Source organism: Callospermophilus lateralis, chromosome 18 (genome assembly GCF_048772815.1).
Source record: "Callospermophilus lateralis isolate mCalLat2 chromosome 18, mCalLat2.hap1, whole genome shotgun sequence".
In the NCBI taxonomy this organism is placed as follows: Eukaryota; Metazoa; Chordata; class Mammalia; order Rodentia; family Sciuridae; genus Callospermophilus; species Callospermophilus lateralis.
Window position 1 is genome coordinate 54466322 of NC_135322.1, and position 22623 is coordinate 54488944.

General features: G+C 40.1%; 1 protein-coding gene across 1 annotated transcript in view; it reads left to right on the top strand.

Annotated features, from left to right (window-relative positions):
• Window positions 1–22623, top strand: part of Hydin (HYDIN axonemal central pair apparatus protein) — a 316785-nt gene that overhangs the window by 273648 nt on the left and 20514 nt on the right. Inside the window, exons 65-75 of the mRNA XM_076838342.2 lie at window positions 1593–1811; window positions 3697–3857; window positions 6454–6551; window positions 7328–7526; window positions 8720–8932; window positions 9472–9610; window positions 11405–11570; window positions 12331–12478; window positions 12922–13129; window positions 14312–14533; window positions 20765–20934. Coding sequence (XP_076694457.2) covers window positions 1593–1811; window positions 3697–3857; window positions 6454–6551; window positions 7328–7526; window positions 8720–8932; window positions 9472–9610; window positions 11405–11570; window positions 12331–12478; window positions 12922–13129; window positions 14312–14533; window positions 20765–20934 — 1943 coding nt within the window. The remainder of the gene's footprint in view (window positions 1–1592; window positions 1812–3696; window positions 3858–6453; window positions 6552–7327; window positions 7527–8719; window positions 8933–9471; window positions 9611–11404; window positions 11571–12330; window positions 12479–12921; window positions 13130–14311; window positions 14534–20764; window positions 20935–22623) is intronic.

Here is a 22623-nt window from a genome sequence, read left to right on the forward strand (position 1 = left end):
TTAAATAAACTGAGTACATACTATAATCCAGTCTCATTTCCAAGACCCTGGTTAATTTATTTAATCCTCGCCATAACACTATAAGGTAAATTCTACTCTTATCTGCCTTTAACTCATGAGGAAATGGACACAGTATAATCTAATATGGAGCATTATCTGTGTTACCAATGGGTTAGTCAAAGAAGGCAGAGATAAGCTCATAGTTTATGTATACACTCACACATACACACACACACACACGTGCACACACACACATGCCTGGGCAAGTACTAAGCCCACTCCCTTCACTCTCCAGAGGCAGGAGAATGTTTTCCCTGGCAGAAACATGATAGAACTGTCATGCATCTGGCACATATGTGGGTGTATCTGGCATATATGTGGCATATATGTGTGTGCTTGTGTATGATAATTCATATTGTGCATGATAATTCATAAGGTATTTTGTTTAGACGACATTGGATTTCCCTTATAAATAGTACACTTCAGCAATCCAGTTTCTTGGTGTCAGGACTTCTTTATACTATTAAATATTATTGAGAACCCCCAAAATAATTTTTGTTTATTGGGTTATGTCTATCAATATTTACTATATTAGAAATTAAAACTGAGAATATTTTGGAAAAGAAAGTAATTTTTTATTTTAAAATATAATAATAAACCTACATGTTAATATAAATACTATGTTTTTATGAAAATATTTGTATTCTTTAAAAATTGAGTGAGAAGGGTGGCATTATTTAAATTTTTATTAATTTGTTTAATATCTAGCTTACTATAAGTCATCTGGATTCTCATATCTGCTTTTGCATTCAATCTGATGTAATATCATATGTAATCTTTACCATTGTACTCTCATAAGAAAACAGCAGTGAAAAAGTCAAATAACATCTTTGTGCTATGATGAAATGGTTACAGCATAGACTCCCTGAAAAGGTTTTGAGCATCCCAAAGGTCACTAGACCACATTCTGAGAACTGCTAGCACACTGCATTCATCACTCCATATTTGTATGGATCATATTGATTGAAAGTATAAGGTGGTTTGCATGTGGTATTTGAAACCATACTCCCTGGGTTTGAACCAGCTCTTCCATTATCAATGACTTTAAGCAATTTGCAAATTTTGTTGTTGGTAAAATGGGAAGAATAGCTATACCTCTCATAGGGTTATTGTGAGGCTTAGTAGAATTATGCAAGAGTTTAGAATAGCACTGGAAGCAAGTAGCAGTTAGATAAATACTGGTTGCTTTGTTATTGTGATTGCATTCCTAAGAGCCTCTTGTGCATATTTAAGTCAATCTACCTATACAGATTTGGATGATGCACTTTTTTTATTTTTTAATTATAGATAGACATAATAACTGTATTTTATTTATTTATTTATTTATTTATTTATTATGTGATGTGAGGATTGAACCAGTGTCTCACACATGCTAGGCAAGTGCTCTACCACTGAGCCAAAACCCCAGCCCTGGATGATGCATTTTTGCCGAGTCCTGTGGCTTTACCACTTCTCTAGAATGTCACCACATGGTTATCAAGAGTCTTCAAGTTTGAGTTCCCAAAAAACACTAATGCCAGGCTCTTCCCTAGTTGGGCCACCTCCACCCTGGTTGTACTAAGGACATAGTGGTGACCATGAAATCAGATGTGCCAATCCACCTGAAAAAGATGGGGGTCAAGTGCAAGCTCTCCAGGATCGTGTTCCAGCTCCCTGCAGAGCAGGTTCCCGACTGGGATGACCGCATGCACACTGTCAAGTGGGTGGATGCATCTAGAAACGCTCCTGGAACTTTGCCTACAAAGCGAAAGGTAAGCAGGGACATTAAGCTCAGATCTGACCCGGTCTGCTGGGCTTGGGGGCCTGCTGTTCTCGAGCTCAGTGTCTCGTCATTTCTTTCTTTCATAGAGGCAGAGAAGTTTTCCATTCTACTTTGCCTTGATTTCAGGAGACAAACTGAACTTCCACACGTGCCCCCTGCCATCCATACTATGCATTCCACACGATTTCATTGCTAAATTTATAGCTTGAGTCTTGACAAGTTGAGCAAGTTCACCCATCTTTTTCTTCTTCAAAAATGTAATCACTGTTGTTGTTTTTTTTTCAGTTGTTTTCTTCTTCTTCTTCAGGTGTCCAGAATTAAGGTAGTCAAAATATCTCCCTAATGGCAGAATCTCATCTTTGGTCTGTAAATGCCTCTCTTTTATTTTTTATTGATAATTTTTTTCAATAATGTCATTATCACAGACAAACACTTACCCCATAAGGGAAGCAGAACCTGACCACTTGTGTGGTTGTAGCCATTCTCTCTCTCTACCTACCTTCCAGAGCTACTCACTATCTTGAATATTGTCTAGTTCATTCAAAGAGGTCTTAAGGATCCACATCTTCTCCTACACTTGACCTTATCAGACATTTTTATGTGTATCATTTGAATGAGTGGGAAATAGCCTAAGTACGAACCTAACTTGCATTTCCCTAGTCATAATAAGGCTGAGGATTTCTTCATGTGATTATTGACCGTGCAAGTTCTCTCTTACATGAATGCCTTCTTGGGTCTTTTGCCCGTCTTTCAATTATGATGCTTGTCCCTTTGTCTGAGCTATTTTAATTTTAATAAATTCTTCCTTATATATATATCGTTTGTCTGCAAATATCCTCACCAGATTTATAACTTAATTTTTACTTTATCTTTTGATGAACAAAATGTCATTAGTATTAGTCTTTTATATTACTTGTGTCTTATTTTTAATAACCCTTCCCTCCCAGAAAGATATTCTCTCTCTCTCTCTCTCTCTCTCTCTCTCTCTCTCTCTCTCTCGTGCATGTATGTTTAAGATCCTTTGGCTCACTTGGATTTTATGTATGATTGAGGCAAGGATCCAATTTCATAATCTAGATAACAGTGTTGCCCATTTCTTGTTTTTACCCTAGTGATCTTCCAGGAAAAACTGACAATTTTATATTAATGTGTCCTTTCCATTAGCAAGGCATATTTCTCTATTTAAATTAGGTGTTTTAAAACATTTTTTACTACTATTCAGTTCTTTATAGTAATAAGGCTCTTCAGATTTTCAATACCTGTTTTATTGCTATTCCATTTTTTAATATTAACAGGATTCTTTAGGATTTTTTATTTGTTCTTGCATTGATTTTATTAAATCATGTTTCTAGACATTTACCATCTAACTATGTTTTCATTTGTAATCTCATGGAATTATTTACACTATTTCCTCACTATATTTAAATATGTAGGATTGGTGGTAATGCCTCTTTTTTATTTCTGATACTAGTTATTCATATTTTCTCTTTTGTTCTTGACCTGTCTCACCAAAGATTTTTTAAATATTTTCAAGTAAATAATTTTGTTGGTCTTCTCCATTTTAGATTTGTTTCCTATTTCATCAAGATATGTTCCTATCATTATGATCCTTTTTCTTCTACTTTCTTTGGAATCCATCTGATCCTTACACTCATTCTCCTGCACCCCGATGTTTTCAGTAATTCCTTGTTATTCAGTTTCTTCCTTTTTCATTTACAATCCTTTGTGTGTGTGCCTTATCATTTACTCTAGAACCCGAGTTTGTGGGTTGGTGTTAATTCAGGTGGGTGGAATACAGCACTGTGCTATCCCCTCATTTTTCCTGCAGGGCAGCTGGCTTTGTATCACTAAGGACACAGCTGCCTTTATTACAGGTGATAGAGACGGATCCTGAACCTGCCCACTCAGTCCTAGAAGAAAACTATCGAGAACTGCAGATTCAGATCAGTGCCACTGTGGATTACGCTTCATACCAGTGCCAAATGAATGATGTGAACTTTAAGGATACGATGGTTTACCAGACCAGAGTGTTTGAGTGAGTCATCACAAGCTTCATAACACCGCGTAGAGAAAGTCTTTCATTCCATCATCCACCAACCCATTCATCATACATTCATGCAGCATCTGCAACACTTGATACCAGGCCTCCCATCTGTGTAGCATGCACCAGCGCACCATCCAAGGCCCAGTGAAATGTTCAGAACCCCAAAGCTGTTGAATTTCACACATGAAATCAAAAGAGAGCCAGAAAAAGGTCTACCGGCAAGGTGGCATCCAGCAATCCACTCCAGTGGGAATTGTCCTTGTAGAAGTTTACACAGCCACCCTGGATTGATATGCTTCCTGACCCCTCAGGTGACACCTCAGACAATATCCACACTAGTGGGGATGGGGTTCATCTCAGTTTAGAAGCCCCAAGCCTAACAGAGGCCAACTCTTCTCAAACTAAAATTAACTTCTAGCATCCCTGCAGGGAAGATGCCCTGTTCTAAGAGCTATGGCTTCCTTCCCATCATGGTTTTTCCTAGTCCCTATGTGATTTACCAACTTGACATCACTTCTGTTGAAAACAATGTTGCCGCATAGTACAGTTGATCTCTCTCTTTTATCAGGCTTATAGGGGAGCAGAGCTAGAAAGCTCATTCAGAATCAAATTTGTCTTTCAGAAGGAGAACTCTCACCCACATTCAGCTACAGGGATCCAAGGGCAGCATCTGCCCTGCCCTCCTAGAGCTCACTCTGGAGGGGGTGGGGGAAGGCTAGAACCAGGTGAATTATCTTTTGCAGCATAGTGTCATGTGCATGTAGCAAGAAAGCACCCCAAGTCTCAAGGTCAAGACATGGGAGAGAGAGAGAATGCCAGGGAAGGTTCTCAGATGAAGTGGTGCCCAGCTGAAATTTGGAGGACAAACAGGAGGTAGCCAGGTGAAGAAGAAGGAATGAAAGGTCTTCTAAGCAAAGAGATCAATATGTACAAAGACCATAATGTGAACTGCTGGCATTCCTACTTTGTACAAATTAGCAACTAACTTATTCAACTCATTTTGCATTTATTGCTCTTTAAATGTCTTCTCAAATCATTATAGATCCAAAAACGTAGAAAGCAGGAAGTATAATCATCTGATGGCCATTTCACCTAAACCGGAGTTAGCAAACAATGACCCAGTGCCTATTTTTATTTTTTCTGGCACACAATCATGCCCATTCATTTATGTATTGACTAAAGCTGTTTCTTCATTACAAACGCAGTGTTCAGTAGTTGCTGCAGAGACCACGTGGTACACACTGCAAAAATCTTACTGTCTAGCCCACTATGAAAATGGATGCCAACCCAACCTAAAGCAAGCTCGCTCTCTTTCTTTTTTTCTTTTTTTTTACAGTATATTTATTTTGTTTATTTACTTTTGTGTGGATCTGAGGATGGAACCCAGTGCCTCACATGTGCGAGGCAAGCACTCTGCCACTGAGCCACAACCCCAACCCAGCAAGGTCTCCTTTTATGAAAAATTCTCTGTGCCCCTGAGATTTGTCTACTGTATAAAAATTATCTTTAGGATAAAAACTAATGTTCATAAATTTACACAATAAACACAGGCCCTTGGAGTCAACTTGATTTCAGGCACGCCTGCATGATCTACTTGGGTTGATGGAAATCAAATCTCTGCACCCCACCCCAGACTTACTACTCCCATTCAAACTCCTACTCTTACTATGCCCCTAAAACCAGGAAAATCATGTGTATTTTATTTCTCAGACACCATTGTTTTCTTGTGTCAAAGTCTTCCAACTGTGATTGTGATCAAATTTAATAGTGATTCCAGAAAAAGGCTTTTGTCTCTCTGATTTTGTCTTAGATCAGGGAAACTGAGGCAAGAAAAGCCTCAGCTGATTCAGAATTTGAGTTCAAAACCACTAAAATTCCTCAGTCAGGGAAGGTGTCACAGGCGGGGGTCAAGGACAAATGGTGTCTGGCCACAGGGACATCATTTCCAGTGGGAGATGATGGACAAAGGAGGGTATATGGTATTTGTTCCTGAGAGAGATACTGTCCTGTGAGGTAAATTTTGTTTCCTCTCTCATGGGAATTTTTCATTAATATGATGGAAGCTAAAAGTAGTTTAGCTCAAAGTAGAAGACAGTAAAATAGTGATTACTTTTTTAGCTTCCACGTATAAGAGAGAACATGCGGTATTTGCCTAAGTTTGACTTCTTCACTTAACGTATGTCCTCCAGTTGCATCCATTTTGCCACAAATGATGGGACTGTGGAGTCCTCAAAACCTTGATCATTGTGGGAGATTCCTCAAAAACCTAAAAAATGGATCCAGTTGTCTCACTTCTAGACATTTATCCAAAGGAAATGAAATCAGCATATTAAAGAGATAACTTGCCTTTCCATGTTTATTCATGTGCTATTCACAGTAGCCTAGATATAGAATCAACCTAGGTGTTCACAAGCAGATGAATGGATAAAGAAAATGTGGTAAATATGCACAATGGAATACTATTCTGCCATTAAAAATACTTAAGAAATAGAGTCTTTTGCCTTCAAGAAGCAGTTCAGACGATATGAAGGCAGAACAAAAATCATCTGCAGCACATTTCCGAAATCTGTCCCCGATCAATTCACAGACTCGACCTGGTCAATTCGGGACGTGTACAGCTTGAATTCAGCTGGACCTCAGAAGATACTGCAAAAGCAGTCAGCTTCGTGATGCCAGGAGTGCAAGGTAAATACAATGACAGGCCAAACCCAGGGCCTAACCTGAGTCACTAGTTAGTAAAACAGTGCACAGGGAGACTAGCACTATTCAGACATTCTCTTAATAGCTAAGGAAAATTGAACCAAAAGCCATGGTCCTGAGACCCTGAAGAGCTGACCTCTGCCTTCCTGGACCCCTCCCTGATCCCTCCCTAGGACAATGCCCCATCTCCTAGATCACTAGGACTCTTGTCTTTAAGTACTTGTCCTTCTGGGAGATTACATACCCCTCAGAGAACTGATGAAAGCTGCAAACTGTTTTCCCAGGAAAACACACACCCATGCCCAAGTTTATAGTTGTTATATGTGAAGCATTGAAAAGGCCCCAGAAAAAATAATAATAATAATAAAAGAAAGAAAAGGCCCCAGCTCTTTGTAGGCAAATACAGTTTTCATTGTTATTTTGGAGATTAACAGACATTTCAAGTGGGCCCCTAGATTGTAAACCTCTACTTTAGAACACTAATCCCCCCACCCAATTATGTTCACAGTCCATTATTCTAGGGCAAAATATCCACAGTCACCTTCTTGACCCACCCCCTTGTACTCAAAGGAAAATTTGAAAATGTTATGGAATTCATAGAAGTATTTTTCATGTGTACCCTGTGAGATATGTGAGCTGATTCCTTACCTTTAGTGCTCAAGCGGTGGATCCCACAGACCCCACAGAGGGTCCCTCAGGACCTGTGAGTGAGCTGCCTCTCTCTGCAACTGAGGCCTCTTGCCCACCCTCTCTGCCCCCAGGTTCTGCTCTAAAAGATCAGCTCAGTCAGGGCACGGGCAGCACCCCGGACAGTGGAATGGACCACTGGAATGAAGCTTCCCCCTCGCCCTTCTCTGTGGAGCCCTCCTCTGGCATCGTGCCCGTGGGAAAGTCTCAGAAGCTCAAAGTGAAATTCTCCCCCCTGGACATTGGAGAGTTCGAAAGCAACCTTTTCTGCCAGTAAGGAACTGTGCTCCCCAGAACTTCCATCTTTGCAGGGGTAGACCTCTGTGGCTCTCTGGCTTTCGTCCCACCCCTTGTATCCCACTACTGCCACCATCTTTCCAACCCCAGACCCCTTCACAGCTCCTCATTACCACTTTTCCTTCTGGAAGAATTGAGAGGGACCAGCATTTGGAGAACAAGGAGAATTTGGTCTTGATCCTGATCATCAACCCTCTCCAGATGCTTCCCTCTATCCACTTCCCCTTTCCTAGACACACAGAGCATTCCACTAAGCAACAGAATGATTGGCAGCCAGGTGGGTTCCAGTCTTTGGGCAACCATGAACTGGGCAAGTTTTCTTGCCCCTTCTCTGAGGCTCAATTCCCTCATATATAACATGCAAATAATAATGTCCACCTTGTAGAATGGTTGGGAAGATTAAGTGAGTTGATTCAAGCAAAGAACTTAGAACAGCACCTAGCACACAATAAACACTAGGTGGTAAAAGGGGATCATGCCATCGTCGGTGGTCCTGTTACATTGTAGTTGAGGAAAACATGGTGCCCAGATGCAGTAAGAAAAAACCTAATCAAATGCATCTGACAATGAAAGTCCCTGGTGTGGTGGTGCCATATCTAGAAAAGCTCCATGGAGAACCCCTGCCTTACAGAGGAGATCTATGAACGGTGGCCTAGAGTGGCAGAGACTCGTGTGAGCCACTGGAGCCTCCTGAACCCTGCAGTCACACCACAGAGACCCTGCCCACACCAAGGCCACCTCAGCTTGGTCCTGGGCTAAGAGTCTGTTCACATTTATTTACCTTCTTCAAGGAGCTCAAGATACTTTTTAATAAGTTCCAGGTCCCTCTTTATATCCCATTAAATGTCTGTGAGAGGGCTCTTATTTTTCAGCAGGAAGATTTCTTACCACTTATGGAATAATAACTTACAGTGATACCTAAGTACACAGAAGGAACTCAAAATCAGGCTCCCTATATTCAGCCCATTCATCCATTTACATTTAATGAATGAATACCTACTATGTGTCATGTACTAATAAAGTCACTAAAGTGACAGTATTGACCAAAACCTACCAACCCTCTGCTTTCACAGAGATCACATTCTGATATAATATTCATTTCCAACAACTAAGAAAGCAACGACTAATTTCAAAATAAAACATAAGTAAAAATAACCTTATCCTCTTAGGATTCCCAACCTGCCACCTGGAGAGCAAGCTCCAGTCCTGGTAGCAAAAGGACGGAGCTTCTTGCCCCTCTGCCACTTTGACCTGAAAGACTCGGACTACATCACTGGTCATCGGCGCAACGCAGAGCTCCGAGGGTCTGATTCTGGACCTCTGGATGCAAACACCCGGGTGATTGAGTTCACCAGTGTGGGCGTAGGAGAAAAGAATCTCCAGTGAGTTGCTTTGGTTTACATTGGTTGAATTTATATCTGTCTTTCCTTCTAAAGAACTCAGAAAAAGAACTAAGAGAAACTAGCTAGACTTGGCTCCTAGGAATAGTCCTGATATTCAGGGGGTTGACCTGAGTTTTAGAAGTTTGAATTTAGAGAACTGTTATATGAAGGAAGCTAAATTCTGTCTCCTTAGCTTGGACAGAGAAGAAAAGTTGATATATTTATATATCAGCGCACACACACACACACACACACACACACACACACACACATATATATAAAGGTGTAGTCCCTGATCACCTCCTTGACCACACAGCATCATAGATGGTGGCCTTGGCAGCAATTTTACTCCAAGTCCAGAACCCTAGCCACACTTTGGATCCCCAGATGAGATGGAGTTTTTAATTTCTATAATAATCAAGTGCTCAGAACAGTTAGGATTCCCAGTAGAGACTCTCCTAGGGTCAGGTTCTAGGAAAGTTCTCTTACTTTTCAATTCTCTCCCTCACTTTCTGCTGTCAATTTTTCCCTTTGATCAGGACCTTTACAATCCTGAACCCAACCAATAGTGCCTACTCCTTCCGCTGGATGTCTGAAGAAACGGAAAGTCTCCAGAACCCTCCAGCCTTCACGTGCCTCACAGAGAAGGGCTGCATCCACCCTGAAAAGAAAGCTGAGGTCTGTGTGGATGGGGACCCCTCAACAAAGAGCTTAGATCATTGCAGCCATCTGTGAATGGCAAGTGTGCATACAGCGTAGGTAGTGATGGGGAGAACCACCTAAAGATGGGTCAATCAACACACGTTTATTGAGTGGCTACCATGCATGTTGGGCCTGTTGAACAAGACAAAGCTGGACTCTCTTGTCTGACCATAGTGAAAGAAAGAGCTCTAGTTATTTATTTATAGTTTGTTGCTGTTGTTGTTTAATTGAGACTCTTAAAGCAGCAAAAGAGAACCAGACACAAATATCAGGGGACTCCATAACTCATACAATAGCAGGAAGAAAAGTTATCGCTGGCCAACTGGCTGATAATAGTGAAAGGACCATGATGTGTTTCTACTAAGTTAGGTCGAAGGACAAAACAGAAAAGTGGAGGCATGTCCTGCAGCTTATTCCTAAATGTCTCAGTGATGTAGGGCAGGAGTCAGATATAAATATGAACTTAGTATTGGTTCCCTATCCAAGAAGTTCTGTAAAGAATCTTAGAGGCAGAAATAAACCTGTAGAACAAACATTACAAGTTAAAATGCCTTCAGGAAGGTCACTCAAATGAATGAAGAAGGTCAGGCAGACAATGATAGGGAATGCCAGTCACCAATGCCTACTGGCTCCAGCTCTTCTCTGGCAGATGACCACCACATAGACAAGCAGACCCAGGTGGCCTAGTCTCCAAGAATTTTTCTGGGGAAGCCAAAATTTTCCACGTTTCTATGTAAGTCTCCCTGTTCTACCTGTTGGTCGCTAGTTCAATATTTTTAACACTTCCCAACCTAAATGAAATGTATTTTGTTGACTCTAACTGATATTGACCTCTGCATATTGCCAATATCTAGCCATCAGCATGACAGGATCCAGGAGCTGGGTCTGCCTTGGACATGGTCCTACTTGGATAGCCCCCACTACGGCCCAGAAATATGTCAAAGATGCTGCCCAATTCCTGGAGAAGCAAGTTGTAGAATCCATCATACAGAGTCATTCTGGCCTCTGGATGACAGTAGTGTCACTGAAGTGACCCATCTCTACAAGACTTCCCTGTATCACCCCAGCATGGGCACGGACCATGGACATGAACCTCTCTGTTTCCTTTCTGGCCACATTCCATGGTTCTCCCATTTGGTCCTGACTGATAAATTGCAAGGAGACTCACTCAAGTTAAAGAATAAAAGGACCTGGGTCAGGTTTTGAGATTGAACTTTCCTTCCAGGTCTTTTTCTTCTCCTCTTCCATCTAATCCATTCTCTCCCCACCAGCCAGTTTCTTCCCCTGTGGCATTCCACGGCCCACCTCACCCTCATAACATCTTTTACCGTCAACTCTATTGCCAGCTAGCCTCGCCACTTGTTTTCTAAATCTGAACTTCTCAGTGAAATATATGGTTATCCCTGCTAATCTGAGTCGGGCTGTGTGGCAGGCTGTTGACAGACAGGTATATTCTCTTTCTTTGAAATGGGTGCCAGCTCTATGGTCCAGTCAACCAAGGTACGACCATGCCATCCAAAGACAGGACAACATATTACAACCAGAAGAGGCTGTGGGTGGGATACGTTCCCTTAAAGAACATGTGGGTAGGGCAGAGACACTGATGTTGCTGATACAGCCAGACCTACAAGCCCTCACAGAGACTGGAAAGGCAGCAATAACTTGAGGATGTTAGCTGTCATGACTCTGGCACCAACAAACCTCTTAAGGACACAGGGAGTAAGCAAACAGAAGTGCCTTTCACCACTGTGTTCCCAATTGTCTTCTTAGATTGTGTTCCAGTTCACACCTTCCCATCTGGACATCACGGAAGCATTCTGGACCTTCTTAATCCCTGAACACAATATCTCAGTCCCTTTCCTTCTGGTGGGCAAAGCCATTGACCCTCTCATCTCTCTGGACAAGTCACACATCAACTTCAGTTCTCTCCTCATTGGTAAGGATGCCTGATTGAAAATAAATGCGAATCTAATCAAATTCTACTTAGAATCACAACTTGAGCTACCAGATAAAATACAGGATGCAGTTAAATTTTAATTTCAGATAATAAGTGTCTTAGTGTAAGTATATCCCGTGCAATATTTGGGACCCACTTATACTAACTGACAGTTTAGCCCCAAAAAGATTGAGGAGGGAAGGAAATTAGATAAATTGGTCCTGAAGTTTATGTAGGAAAATAAATTTTCAACAACGGCCAAGGGACAAAAGAAATGAGGGGGGATGTATTAGTGCCCTGGAAAGGAAACTCCTGCCATACCTAAGGTCTAATTCAAAATAATTCAATTCAGGGATTATTTACAGAGATATGGGCAGTTAAAGGTCGGATCAGAGAGAGTCAAGCCCCATTAGCACATTCAAGAAGGCATTGCAACTCCTGGGACCTAGGGAGCAAGGGAAGACAATGTTGTTGCCAGAATCCCAGGAGAGCTTCAACCAGGGCAGCTGAGCCACCCAGCAGGAGCAGGGGATTATTGAAGTGAAGTTCTAGAAGGAAAATCCCCCAAGATAGAGAAGTCACCTGAAGAGCAAAAGGAAAGAAAACAATTAGTCCAGGGCCAAGGAATTGAGACAGGGAGGGAACAGCACTTGGGGAGTCCTTCTAAGAAGGCTCCATCCTGCCTGCAGGGCAGAGTCTGCTGAGGTACTTCAGCAAGCAGACAGGAGGCCTCCACTGGGGTCTGTCATTTCTTCCCCAGGCAGAGAAGCCCGGGAGACTGTGCAGATCATCAACAAGGAGGACCTGGGCTTCAACTTTGCCTTTCAGGACAACTCCCGATATTCTGAAGGCTTCAGCAATAGCCTGGTGGTTTGTCCCATGGAAGGCTGGATTCCACCACTGTCCAGGTAAAGGAAAAGGAAGACCTCAGGATACACCCTCCCAGCATGGCAGGGATTCAAGGCCTGACAGCCAGGAGGATGCATTAGAGTTTCCCATTTATAAAACCTCTTCCAACTCTAAGATTTAGATATTAGCAATTCCATCTGTATCCTACTTATTCCCTGGCATTCATTTTCTTGATGAATGAAAGAGCATTGAGAATTTTAAGTCCTTGTCCTTATTATTTTCACTCATGTTTGTAAATTGTTTCCTTGCTGTCTTATATGTATGAATCCACAGAGAAAAGTCTAGCCTTGCCTGGCAGATCTTAAAATTCCGTCATGATTTGGAGTGCCTTCTTGGTGCCTTTTACTCATAGTGTATCTGCTAATTCACTGGGCTTATATTTTTTAGCAAGTTTTAACTGGTTGGCTCAGTTGACAAATCTACTGTCTTATTTTCCATCCAGGGTATCAGTTGATATTTTCTTCACACCAAAGCATGAAGGAGATGTGAACTTTAATTTGATCTGCAATGTGAACAAGAAAGTCCACCCTCTGACATTAAATGTCAAAGCTGAGGGATACACTATGAATGCAGAGGTCAAGTGCAAGGACAGGATTGGCTCCGTCACTCTCTTGACACCCAACCAGACCAACATCATCAACTTCTATGAGGTAAAGGTGTGAGAGGGCCTTACTATCTCTCTCAGTCTTCACAGTTAACTGAGGAAGGTGGTATAAGAGAATATGAACTGACAATTCACAAAAACTAAATTGTGGAACCAGCTTAGGTGCCCATATGTGATAGATAAATAGATAGATAGATAGATAGATAGATAGATAGATACACACACACATACACAATGGAATATTACTCAGCCATAAATAAGAATGAAATGATGACATTTGCTGGTAAATGGATGGAACTGGAGACTATTATGCTAAGTGAAATAATCCAATCCCCGAAACCAAAAGCCAAATGTTGTCTCTGATATGCAGATGCTAACTTACAATAAGGGGTGGCAGGGAAGAATAGAAGTGCTTTAGATTAGACAAAGGGAAATGAAGGGAGAAGAGAGGAACAGGAATAGGAAAGACAGTAGAATGGATCAGACATTTCTTTTCTATATTCACATATGGATACACAACCAATATAATTCCACATCACATACAACCAGAAGAATGGGAAGTTGTACTCCATATTTGTATAACATGTCAAAATGTATTCTACTGTCATGTATAACTAAAAAGAAAAAATAAAATAAAAACAAATTTTAAAAAGAGAATATGAGCTGAGCCTTTCTGTCTCAAATGCCAAGAGACCAAAAGAACAGAAACAGCTCCATCCTCAGAATGTACATAGTTATTATGAGAATGCTTTGTTCTTCAGAATGCTTTTCTTTTTCAGGCAGTGGGGAGGGATACAAAGGAAGGATGCTTAAGTACCAAGGGACAATTAAATTGACAATATACATTTGATAAGATATTAACAATTTGGCACATGCCTATAATCCCAGATACTTGGGAGAATGAACCATGAGGACTACAAGTTTGAGGCAAGCCCAAGCAACTTAACAAGACTCTGCCTCAAAATTTTTTTAAAAATTAAGTATATAGCTCAATGGTAAAGTGCTTGCCTAGCATGCATGAGGCCCTGGGTTCCATCTCCAGCAGTATTGGAAAAAAAAAAACAAACAAGGAACCCAATACTTAGTAGCTCTTACCGAAATACTCAACTATATTAACTAATAGCAGTCAGCTCAGCAATATCATCTGCCATCCTTATTTCCAAAAGGCTGTTTTTCTCAGAGATGGGAACTGTGGTTTTCATTTATTGCTCTGGTTTCTGACTTACAGGCGGAATTAAATGAATGTGTCCAGTGTGAATTCAGTTTTACCAACGCTGGGAAGTTCAACTTCAACTTCCAGGGAGAGCTTGCTGGGCCCAAAACCCTATTGAAGTACTTTGAATTTTCACCTACCAACGGCACTGTGAACGTGGGGCAGAGTGAACACGCCACCCTGTCTTTCCACCCAAATCAGAAGTGTGTCTTGAATGGCCTGGAACTCATAATTAAGGTGAGAACATTTAATACTATCCAAATTCTGAAAGCACTCACAAACCATAAATTTGCAGCAATCCTAGGAGCACTCACTCAAGAAAAATGTCTGAATATCCATAAGAATAGTGAGCATTGAGGTATTTTTGCCCTATTCCTAGTCCCCCCACCCACCCCATGCTCTGCAGGAACCTTGAAAAACAACAGTTCTGAAATCAAAGTGTGCAAACCACCAACCTGTCAGCCACTGAAGACAGCAGACTAGCCTCAGAATTCTTCAAAGGTCCTATTATAAAAGAATTGTCATTATTTTTCCTGTCTAGAATTTCAGTGAAACTTCCACTCAAGCAAACCCACTCACAGAGTTTTCTTTTCTTTGACCCGACTCAGAGCTTGCTCAATGTAAGCAGCCTTTTCTCGTGAGGCATTTGTCCAAAATAATCGGTGGCAATTGTTTAACATTGCAGCTACCTGAGCAAACAACAAGTTAACCCCAAAAATATAAAAGGAAAAGCTAGGGAAGGAGATATGCATAGGGGACTTGAAAAGTTCTAATATATTCCCCGGAATCTAGATAGCCATGTATTGCATGTGCAACACATGTGTATCTCAGGGTTGTAATACTGTTGAGAAGGCCTTAAGTTCTTACTTCTAGCTAACATTTAGGCTGTGAAAGCAAAAAGTGAAATATAAAGTAGAATTGGCAGCTGCTACCTGAGTGTCATGCTGCAATCACACACTCACAGCCCCTGATGAATGATCAGAGACTTACTTTACATGCATTTAAGGAAATCTCTATCCAACCACTATCTTACCACTAAGATAACTGAGCAGAGAATTCAGTGGCCATGTATATAAATACAAATACAGCAGCACCCCCCACCTTATTTGGAATTCAGTTTTCATGGTTTTAGTTACACAGGGTCAACCACAGCCTGAAAATACTTAATGGAAATTTCCAGAAATAAACAACAATAAGTTTTAAATGATGTGATGTTTTAAGTAGCGTGAAGAAATCTCATGTTATCTCACTTCATCATTCCCAGGCAATGAATCCACCCTTTGTCTAGTGTATCCACACTGTGTATACTACCCAACCATTGGTCACTTAGTTGCTTTCTCCATTATCAGATCCACTGTTGGGTCATGCAGTGTTTGTATTTAAGTAGTCCTTATTTTACTTAATAATGGCCCAAAAACACAAAAGGAGTGATATTGGCAACTTAGACATACCAATGAAAAGCCACAAAGTGCTTCATTTAAGTCTCATCTCAGACACCAGAAGAAGATTGAAAAGTACAGTACAGAAAAGTATCTTGAAAGAGACCTCTCACATAAGATTATTATAGTGTATTGTTAAAATTGTTCTATTTCATTATGAATTGTTGTTGTTAATTTGTTGTGCCTGATTTTTAAATTAAACATCATCATAGGTGCATATGTATGTGTGTATATGAAGAAACAGGGTATAAATAGTGTTCAGTATTGTCTATGGTTTCGACATCCTCAGGGGTTCTTAAAACATACCATCCAAATATAACAACTACTGTATAGACTGTACTGAAAAAGTTACTAAACAAAGAGTAATAACAAATCTACTGAAAAAGAAATTAGAAAACTATCCCATTCACAATAGCCTAAAAAAAAAAACTTGGGAATCAACCTAACAAAAGAGGTGAAAGATTTCTATGATAAAAACTACAAAACACTGAAAAAGAAATTAAGAAGAACTTAGAAGATGGAAAGATCTCCCATGCTCCTGGAAACACAGAATTAATGTTGTCAAAATGATTGTATTACCAAAAATGTTATATAGATTTAATGCAATTTCTATTAAAATCCCAATGACCTTCTTCATAGAACTGGAAAAAGCAACCATGAAATTCATTTAGAAAAATAAGAGACCCAGAATAGCCAAAGCAATCCTTAGCAAGAAGAGTAAAGCAGGAGGCATCACAATACTAGACCTTAAACTATTCTACAGAGCCATAATAACAAAAATGGCATGGTATTGGCACCAAAACAGACACATAGACCAATGGTACAGAATAGAAGACACAGATACAAACTCTCATAGATACAGTTATCTCGTACCAGACAAAGGTGCCAAAAACATTCATTGGAGAAAAGATAGTCTCTTCAACAAACGGTGCAGGGAAAACTGGAACTCTATATGCAGCAAAATGAAATTAAACCCAGCATGAAATTCAACTCAAAATAGATCAAAGATTTAGGCACTAGAACAGAGAATCTGAACCTTATAGAAAAAGTAGACCTGAATCTTCACCATATCAGCTCAGGATCTGATTTCCTTAACAAAACTCCTAAAACACAAGAAGTAAAATCAAGAATCAATAAATAGTATGGATTCAAACTAAAAAGCTTCTTCTCAGCAAAGGAAACATTCAATAACGTGAAGAAAGAGCCTGCAGAATGGAAGAAAATCTTTACCACATGAATCTCAGATATATAAAGAACTCAAAAAATTTAACACCAAAAAAAAAAAAAAAAACCCCAATCGGTAAATGGGCAAAGAAACTGAACACACTTCACAGAAGAAGAAATACAATTATTGATCAACAAGTATATGAAAAAAACATTCTACATCTCTAATAATTAGAGAAATGTAAATGAAAACTACTCACTTCATCTCACTCCAATCAGAATGGCAATTATCAAAAATACAAACAATAAATGTTGGTGAGGACTTGGGGGGAAAGGTACACATACATTGCTGGTGGGACTGAAAATTGTTGAAAAGCAGTATGGAGATTCCTCAGTAAACTTGGAATGGAACCACCACTTGACCCAGTTATCATCCCACTCCTCAGTTTATACCCAAAGAAGTTAAAATCAGAATACTATGGTGACACAGTCACATCAGTGTTTATAACAGCTTAATTAACAATAGCTAAACTATGGAACCAACCTAGGTGCCCTTCCATAGATGAATGGATACAGAAAATGTGGTTTATATACACAATAGAATATTACTCAGCCTTAAAGAAGAATGAAATTATGGCATTTACCAGTAAATGGATGGAGCTAGAGAATACCATGTTAAGCAAAGTAAGCCAATCCCCAAAATGCAAAGGTCAAATGTTTTCTCTGATATGCAGATGCAAACTTACAAAAGGGAGTAGGGCTATGGATTAATAAAGGTACTTTGGATTAGGCAGAGGAGAGTGAAGGGAAGGGAGGGGGAAAAGAGTAGGAAGGACAGTAAAATGAATTTGACATTATTTCCCTATGTGCATATGACTATATGACCAGTGTGAATCTGTATCATATACAACCAGAAAAAGAAGTTATACTCCATTTATGTATGATATGTCAAAATGCATTCTTTTTTAATATTTATTTTTTAGGTGTAGATGGACACAACACAGTGCTTTTATTTTTATGTGGTGCTGAGGATGAAATCCTGTCCAATCTGGGCTAGGCGGGGCTCCACCCGCTGAGCCACAATCCCAGCCCCAAAATGCATTCTATTATCATGTAAAACTAATGAGAACAAATTTTTTAAAAAGTGTAACAAGAGCAACAAAACCAGGATGGGGCTGTGAGATCTGATTTCCAGAGTAGCTACATTATTTTAAATGTCCAATTTCCAACAAAGAATATGAGACACACACCAAAAAAAGGAAAGCATTATTTAGACCCAGGGGGGAAAACCAATTAACAGAAACTTTTCCCAAGATGTTGAACTTAGGAGATAAATTCCTGAAATCAGCTGCTCGGATAGAACATATGCTTAGCATGCATGAGGCCCTGGATTTCAATCCCCAGCATAAAAAATCAATAAAATATCTTCAAAGGAAAGCCAGGCACAATGGCGCATAGCTGTAATCCCAGTAGCTGCCAGGGGTGGCAGGGTGCGGGGCGGGGCGGGGCGGGGGGGGGTGGGGTGGGCGGGGCTGAGGCTGAAGGATTGAGAGTTCAAAGCCAGCCTCAGCAAAAGCGAGGCACTAAGCAATTCCATGAGACCCTGTCTTTAAATAAAATACAAAATAGGGTAGGGGAGGTGGCTCAGTGGTCAAGTGCCCCTGAGTTCATTCCCCTTGCCACCCCTCAAAAAAATTTTCAAAGGACTAGAGGAAAATGTCTAAATAACTCAAATAGGAGAACAGTATCTCACCAAATAGAGAATTTCAATAAAGAAATAAAAAATATAAGAATATAAATTCCAGAGTTGAGATGTATAGTTGCTAAAATCAAAAATTTACAAGAGGGGCTCAGCAGAAGATTTGTTGTGGCGAAAGAATCAGCAAACTTGAAGATAGAGCAATTGAGATTACCCAGTATGAAGAATAGAAAGAAAAAAGTGGAGAAAATGAATAGAACCACAGAAATTAATGGGACACCATCAAGCATTCCAATGGGAGTCCCCCCGTTCCTACTCCACGAATCCCTCTTCAATCCATTTACAGTTTACTTTTTTCCTTAAATTTGCATCCTGCAGACACACCCAATGCTGGGACCCACTGTGCCTCATCCATGCCTTCACGTACAAAAGTTTGGTCAGACTCATTCCATGGTTCTTCCCCTTTCCCAATCCCTTCTTCCTCCTCCTCAATCCCCTTTATCTACTCTACAGATCTTTCCTCTATTTTGATGAAATTCCTTCTCTCCTTTTTTCCCTTTCTCTCTCCCTTTTTTATTATTCTCTTTCCTACCCCCTTATTTTGGATTAGCTTCTGCATATCAGAGAAAGTATTTAACCTTTGTGGTGTTGGGGATTAAACTAGGGCCTTGTGCATGCAAGGCAAGCACTCTACAATAGAGCTATATCCCCAACCCTAACCTTTGACTTTTAGAAACTGACTTATTTCACTTAGCATGATAGTCTCCAGTTCCATCCATTTACTGACAAATGCCATCATGTCACTCTTTATGACTGAGTAATACCTCATTGCATATATATATATATATATATATATATATATATCACATTTTCTTTATCTATTCATCTGTCAAAGTGCATCTAGGTTGGCTCCATAGTTTGACTATTGTGAATTGTGTTGCTATAAACATTGATGTGGGTACATCACTGTAATATGCTGATTTTAAATCTTTTGGTTATATACCAAGGAGTGGAATAGCGGGGTCATATAGTGGTGAAAAACAAAAAGTTTTTGAAGACAATCATCCAAGCTATGAAATTCAAAGTGGAGCCTCTGGCCACTAGGTGCTCAGCTGTTCTCCTGGCCTGGAACCCAGATGTAGAGCTACAGACATCATCCATGAGAAATGCCAGGCTATAGTTCAGAAGACACTTCTGAGAAGTGTCTTTTCCAGAACTTTCATTTCTTACAGCAAAAAGAAAGCTCATGTATCATAAGATCTTACTATCCTAATTAATAGAAAAGTTGATAATCTAAGGTAATAAGTCTAAACACTTATCAGAGAATCAACCACAAAGTATTGACATTCAAAATCTAGAATAAGAAAATGTTTTTAAATTGATAAAGTTGTACCAAGGAGTGTTGATTAACTCTAATGATGTTTAGAATGTTTCTTCTAGTATTTATTTTAGTAATATATATTCTAATGATATACAGAATGAATAGTGGATATTTTATTTTAAATCAATTATCAATTTATGAAATTTTGTATTAAAAAGTTTGTGAAGAATAAACTAATTTTATGTACCAATGAGTCACATATTATCTTATGGTTGCGTTCTCAAGGACTTGGACATGTTGGCCTTTGACCTCATTCTTGTCATCTCCTTGTCACCAATGATCTTTCTACCTAAGACCTGTGTCTGCATTCCAGAGGGGAAGAGTGTGAAGACCAAGAACATTCCCAAGCAAGAATCTGCCTCTAGTCAAGATAGGAGACCCTCCTGTCCTCTTTTGTTTACATCCCCATGATGAGCGGCACAAGAGAATGGGAAATCAATTATTCATCTACCCACATTCGCAGCCAGTCAGTCCCACTAGAAAAGAAGCCATGGGGAGAGTGGCAACCACCATGCTGGGTGGTAACCACCAGTGTCTGCCACACCCCTCCACCTTCAAGCTGAATCGTTGCTGTGGGAGCAAAGCAAGAGTCAGCGTAGCGTCTGGTTACAGTGGAGCTTTTGTAAATACAACTCTAACTTACTGAGTCAAAATCTCTGCAGTTGGAGCCCTGAGACCCGCATTGCTTCAAAACACCAACTACTTTCCTCCTTGCCTTGAGGATATAAGTACCCTCTCTTTCTGTTTCTCCTAATCATGGTCCCCCTCTCATTCCCTCTCCACAGATCATCCATGGCCCGACATTTATATGTAGCATCTCAGGCTGTGCTGTGAGTCCAGCCATCCATTTCTCCTTTACCAGCTACAACTTTGGGACTTGCTTCATCTACCAAGCTGGGATGCCCCCATACAAACAAATCCTGGTTGTCACCAACAGGGAAGAAACATCCATGAGGTAAGTAAGGCTTCTCAGAGCATCCAAATGGTTCCTAAGCTCCTTTTGGGTCCTACAGACTCCATATAGATCTAGTCCTGCCAAGACCAAAAAGGAAGCATTATGGGAAAAGTCGAACCCTTTCAGGTAGACGTGAATCCTGGGTCCCTATCCCCACCACTAGTGGGGATCCCTGGGTAGCTGTGAGCCACTCTGCTTAAAACCCTCTTCCTGTGCAGAGGTCAATGCCAAAGACCCAATGGGAAGTTGGTGACATCTGTTTATTTTCTTCATGTAATAGATGTGGAATAAAGTTTAGAGAGTTAAATGGTGAATTTATCTGCAGAAAAGAGCAGATATGTACTCAGCCTAAGTCTTTCTGATTCAAATTTATCCTCTGCACCATCCCAGTGGAACATTCTGGTGAAGATTTCTAGGCCCCATTTCAGACCTAAACAGAATCTCATCAGGCCCAGAGACCTGTGTTCACTCAGAGCCCTCTATATCAGTACTGTAGAGAACTTTACAGAACCAGGAAGATACTGCTTATCTGCACCATCCAGTGTGACCTAGAGCTAGATGTGACTCTAAAGCACTTGAAATGTGGCTAGTGTAACATTTATAAATTAAATAAAACTGAATGTTATTTAATTGAATTTTAATGAATTTTAATTTCAATAGTCATATATGTCTAGAGGCTACCAAATTGAATAGTACAGATATAAGTTCAAGTTTCAGCTCTTCCTTAGCTGTGTGACTTTGACCACATTTTTTTTCTTTTTATGGTTCTGGAATTGATCCCAGGACCTTGCACATGCTCAGCAAGTACTTTATCACTGAGCTGTACCACCATCCCAAGGCCAATTTTTTTTTAACTCTTTGTGTCTCTGTCTTCTTACCTGAAATGGGGTAATCAGTACTGACCATATAAGAGTACTAGGAAGACTAAATTAATCCTTCTTGAGACAGTACTTAGAACAGTGACCAAAATGTAGAAAGTATTCAACTATTATTAGTTGCTGCTGCCATAGCTGTTGCTGCTGCTGCTATTATTTTAATACCCAGAATATTAAATTATAGGAGTTTCAATTAGGATTAAATTTCAATTTAATAGGGTTTACTTAAATATCAATTTTTAAACTTACTACTTACATGCTTCTAAAATGATTTCATGTAATCTCACTCTTACTTTGTTTAAAGCATCGAGCTCTATACATTGGCCTCACTAGACCCTTCTCTAAATGCCAGTCAGGAAGATGAAGGGTGCTACAATGGAGAGGTCTAGATGCCTTCGTACCCACAGGTGAAATGGGCAGACATGATCTCTCAGGATCCCTTCAAGTTGAGCAATGAGCCATAATAATAATATCTCATCTTTATGGCATATATTAGTAGACTGCTTTAGCCACGTCATCTCATTTAATCCTCCTGACAGTCCTATGAAATAGCTATCACCTCTCCCATTGTACGGATAAGGAAACAGATATCCAAGTAACTGAGATCCATGAAATCTAGAAATCTAAGAACCTTTTCCTAGGTGGCTAGCTAGAGCCAGATCCAAACTCTCTTGTCTGACTCTAGAACTGTATATTCCTGTCCAGTCTTGAGATGCATTATCACCAAGCAGGGACTCAGTAGAGTTAAAGAGTGCTGGGAAAGGGGTTGTGAGCCTCTGAGTTAGAGGCCTGGTTCTGCTACTATCACAGAATG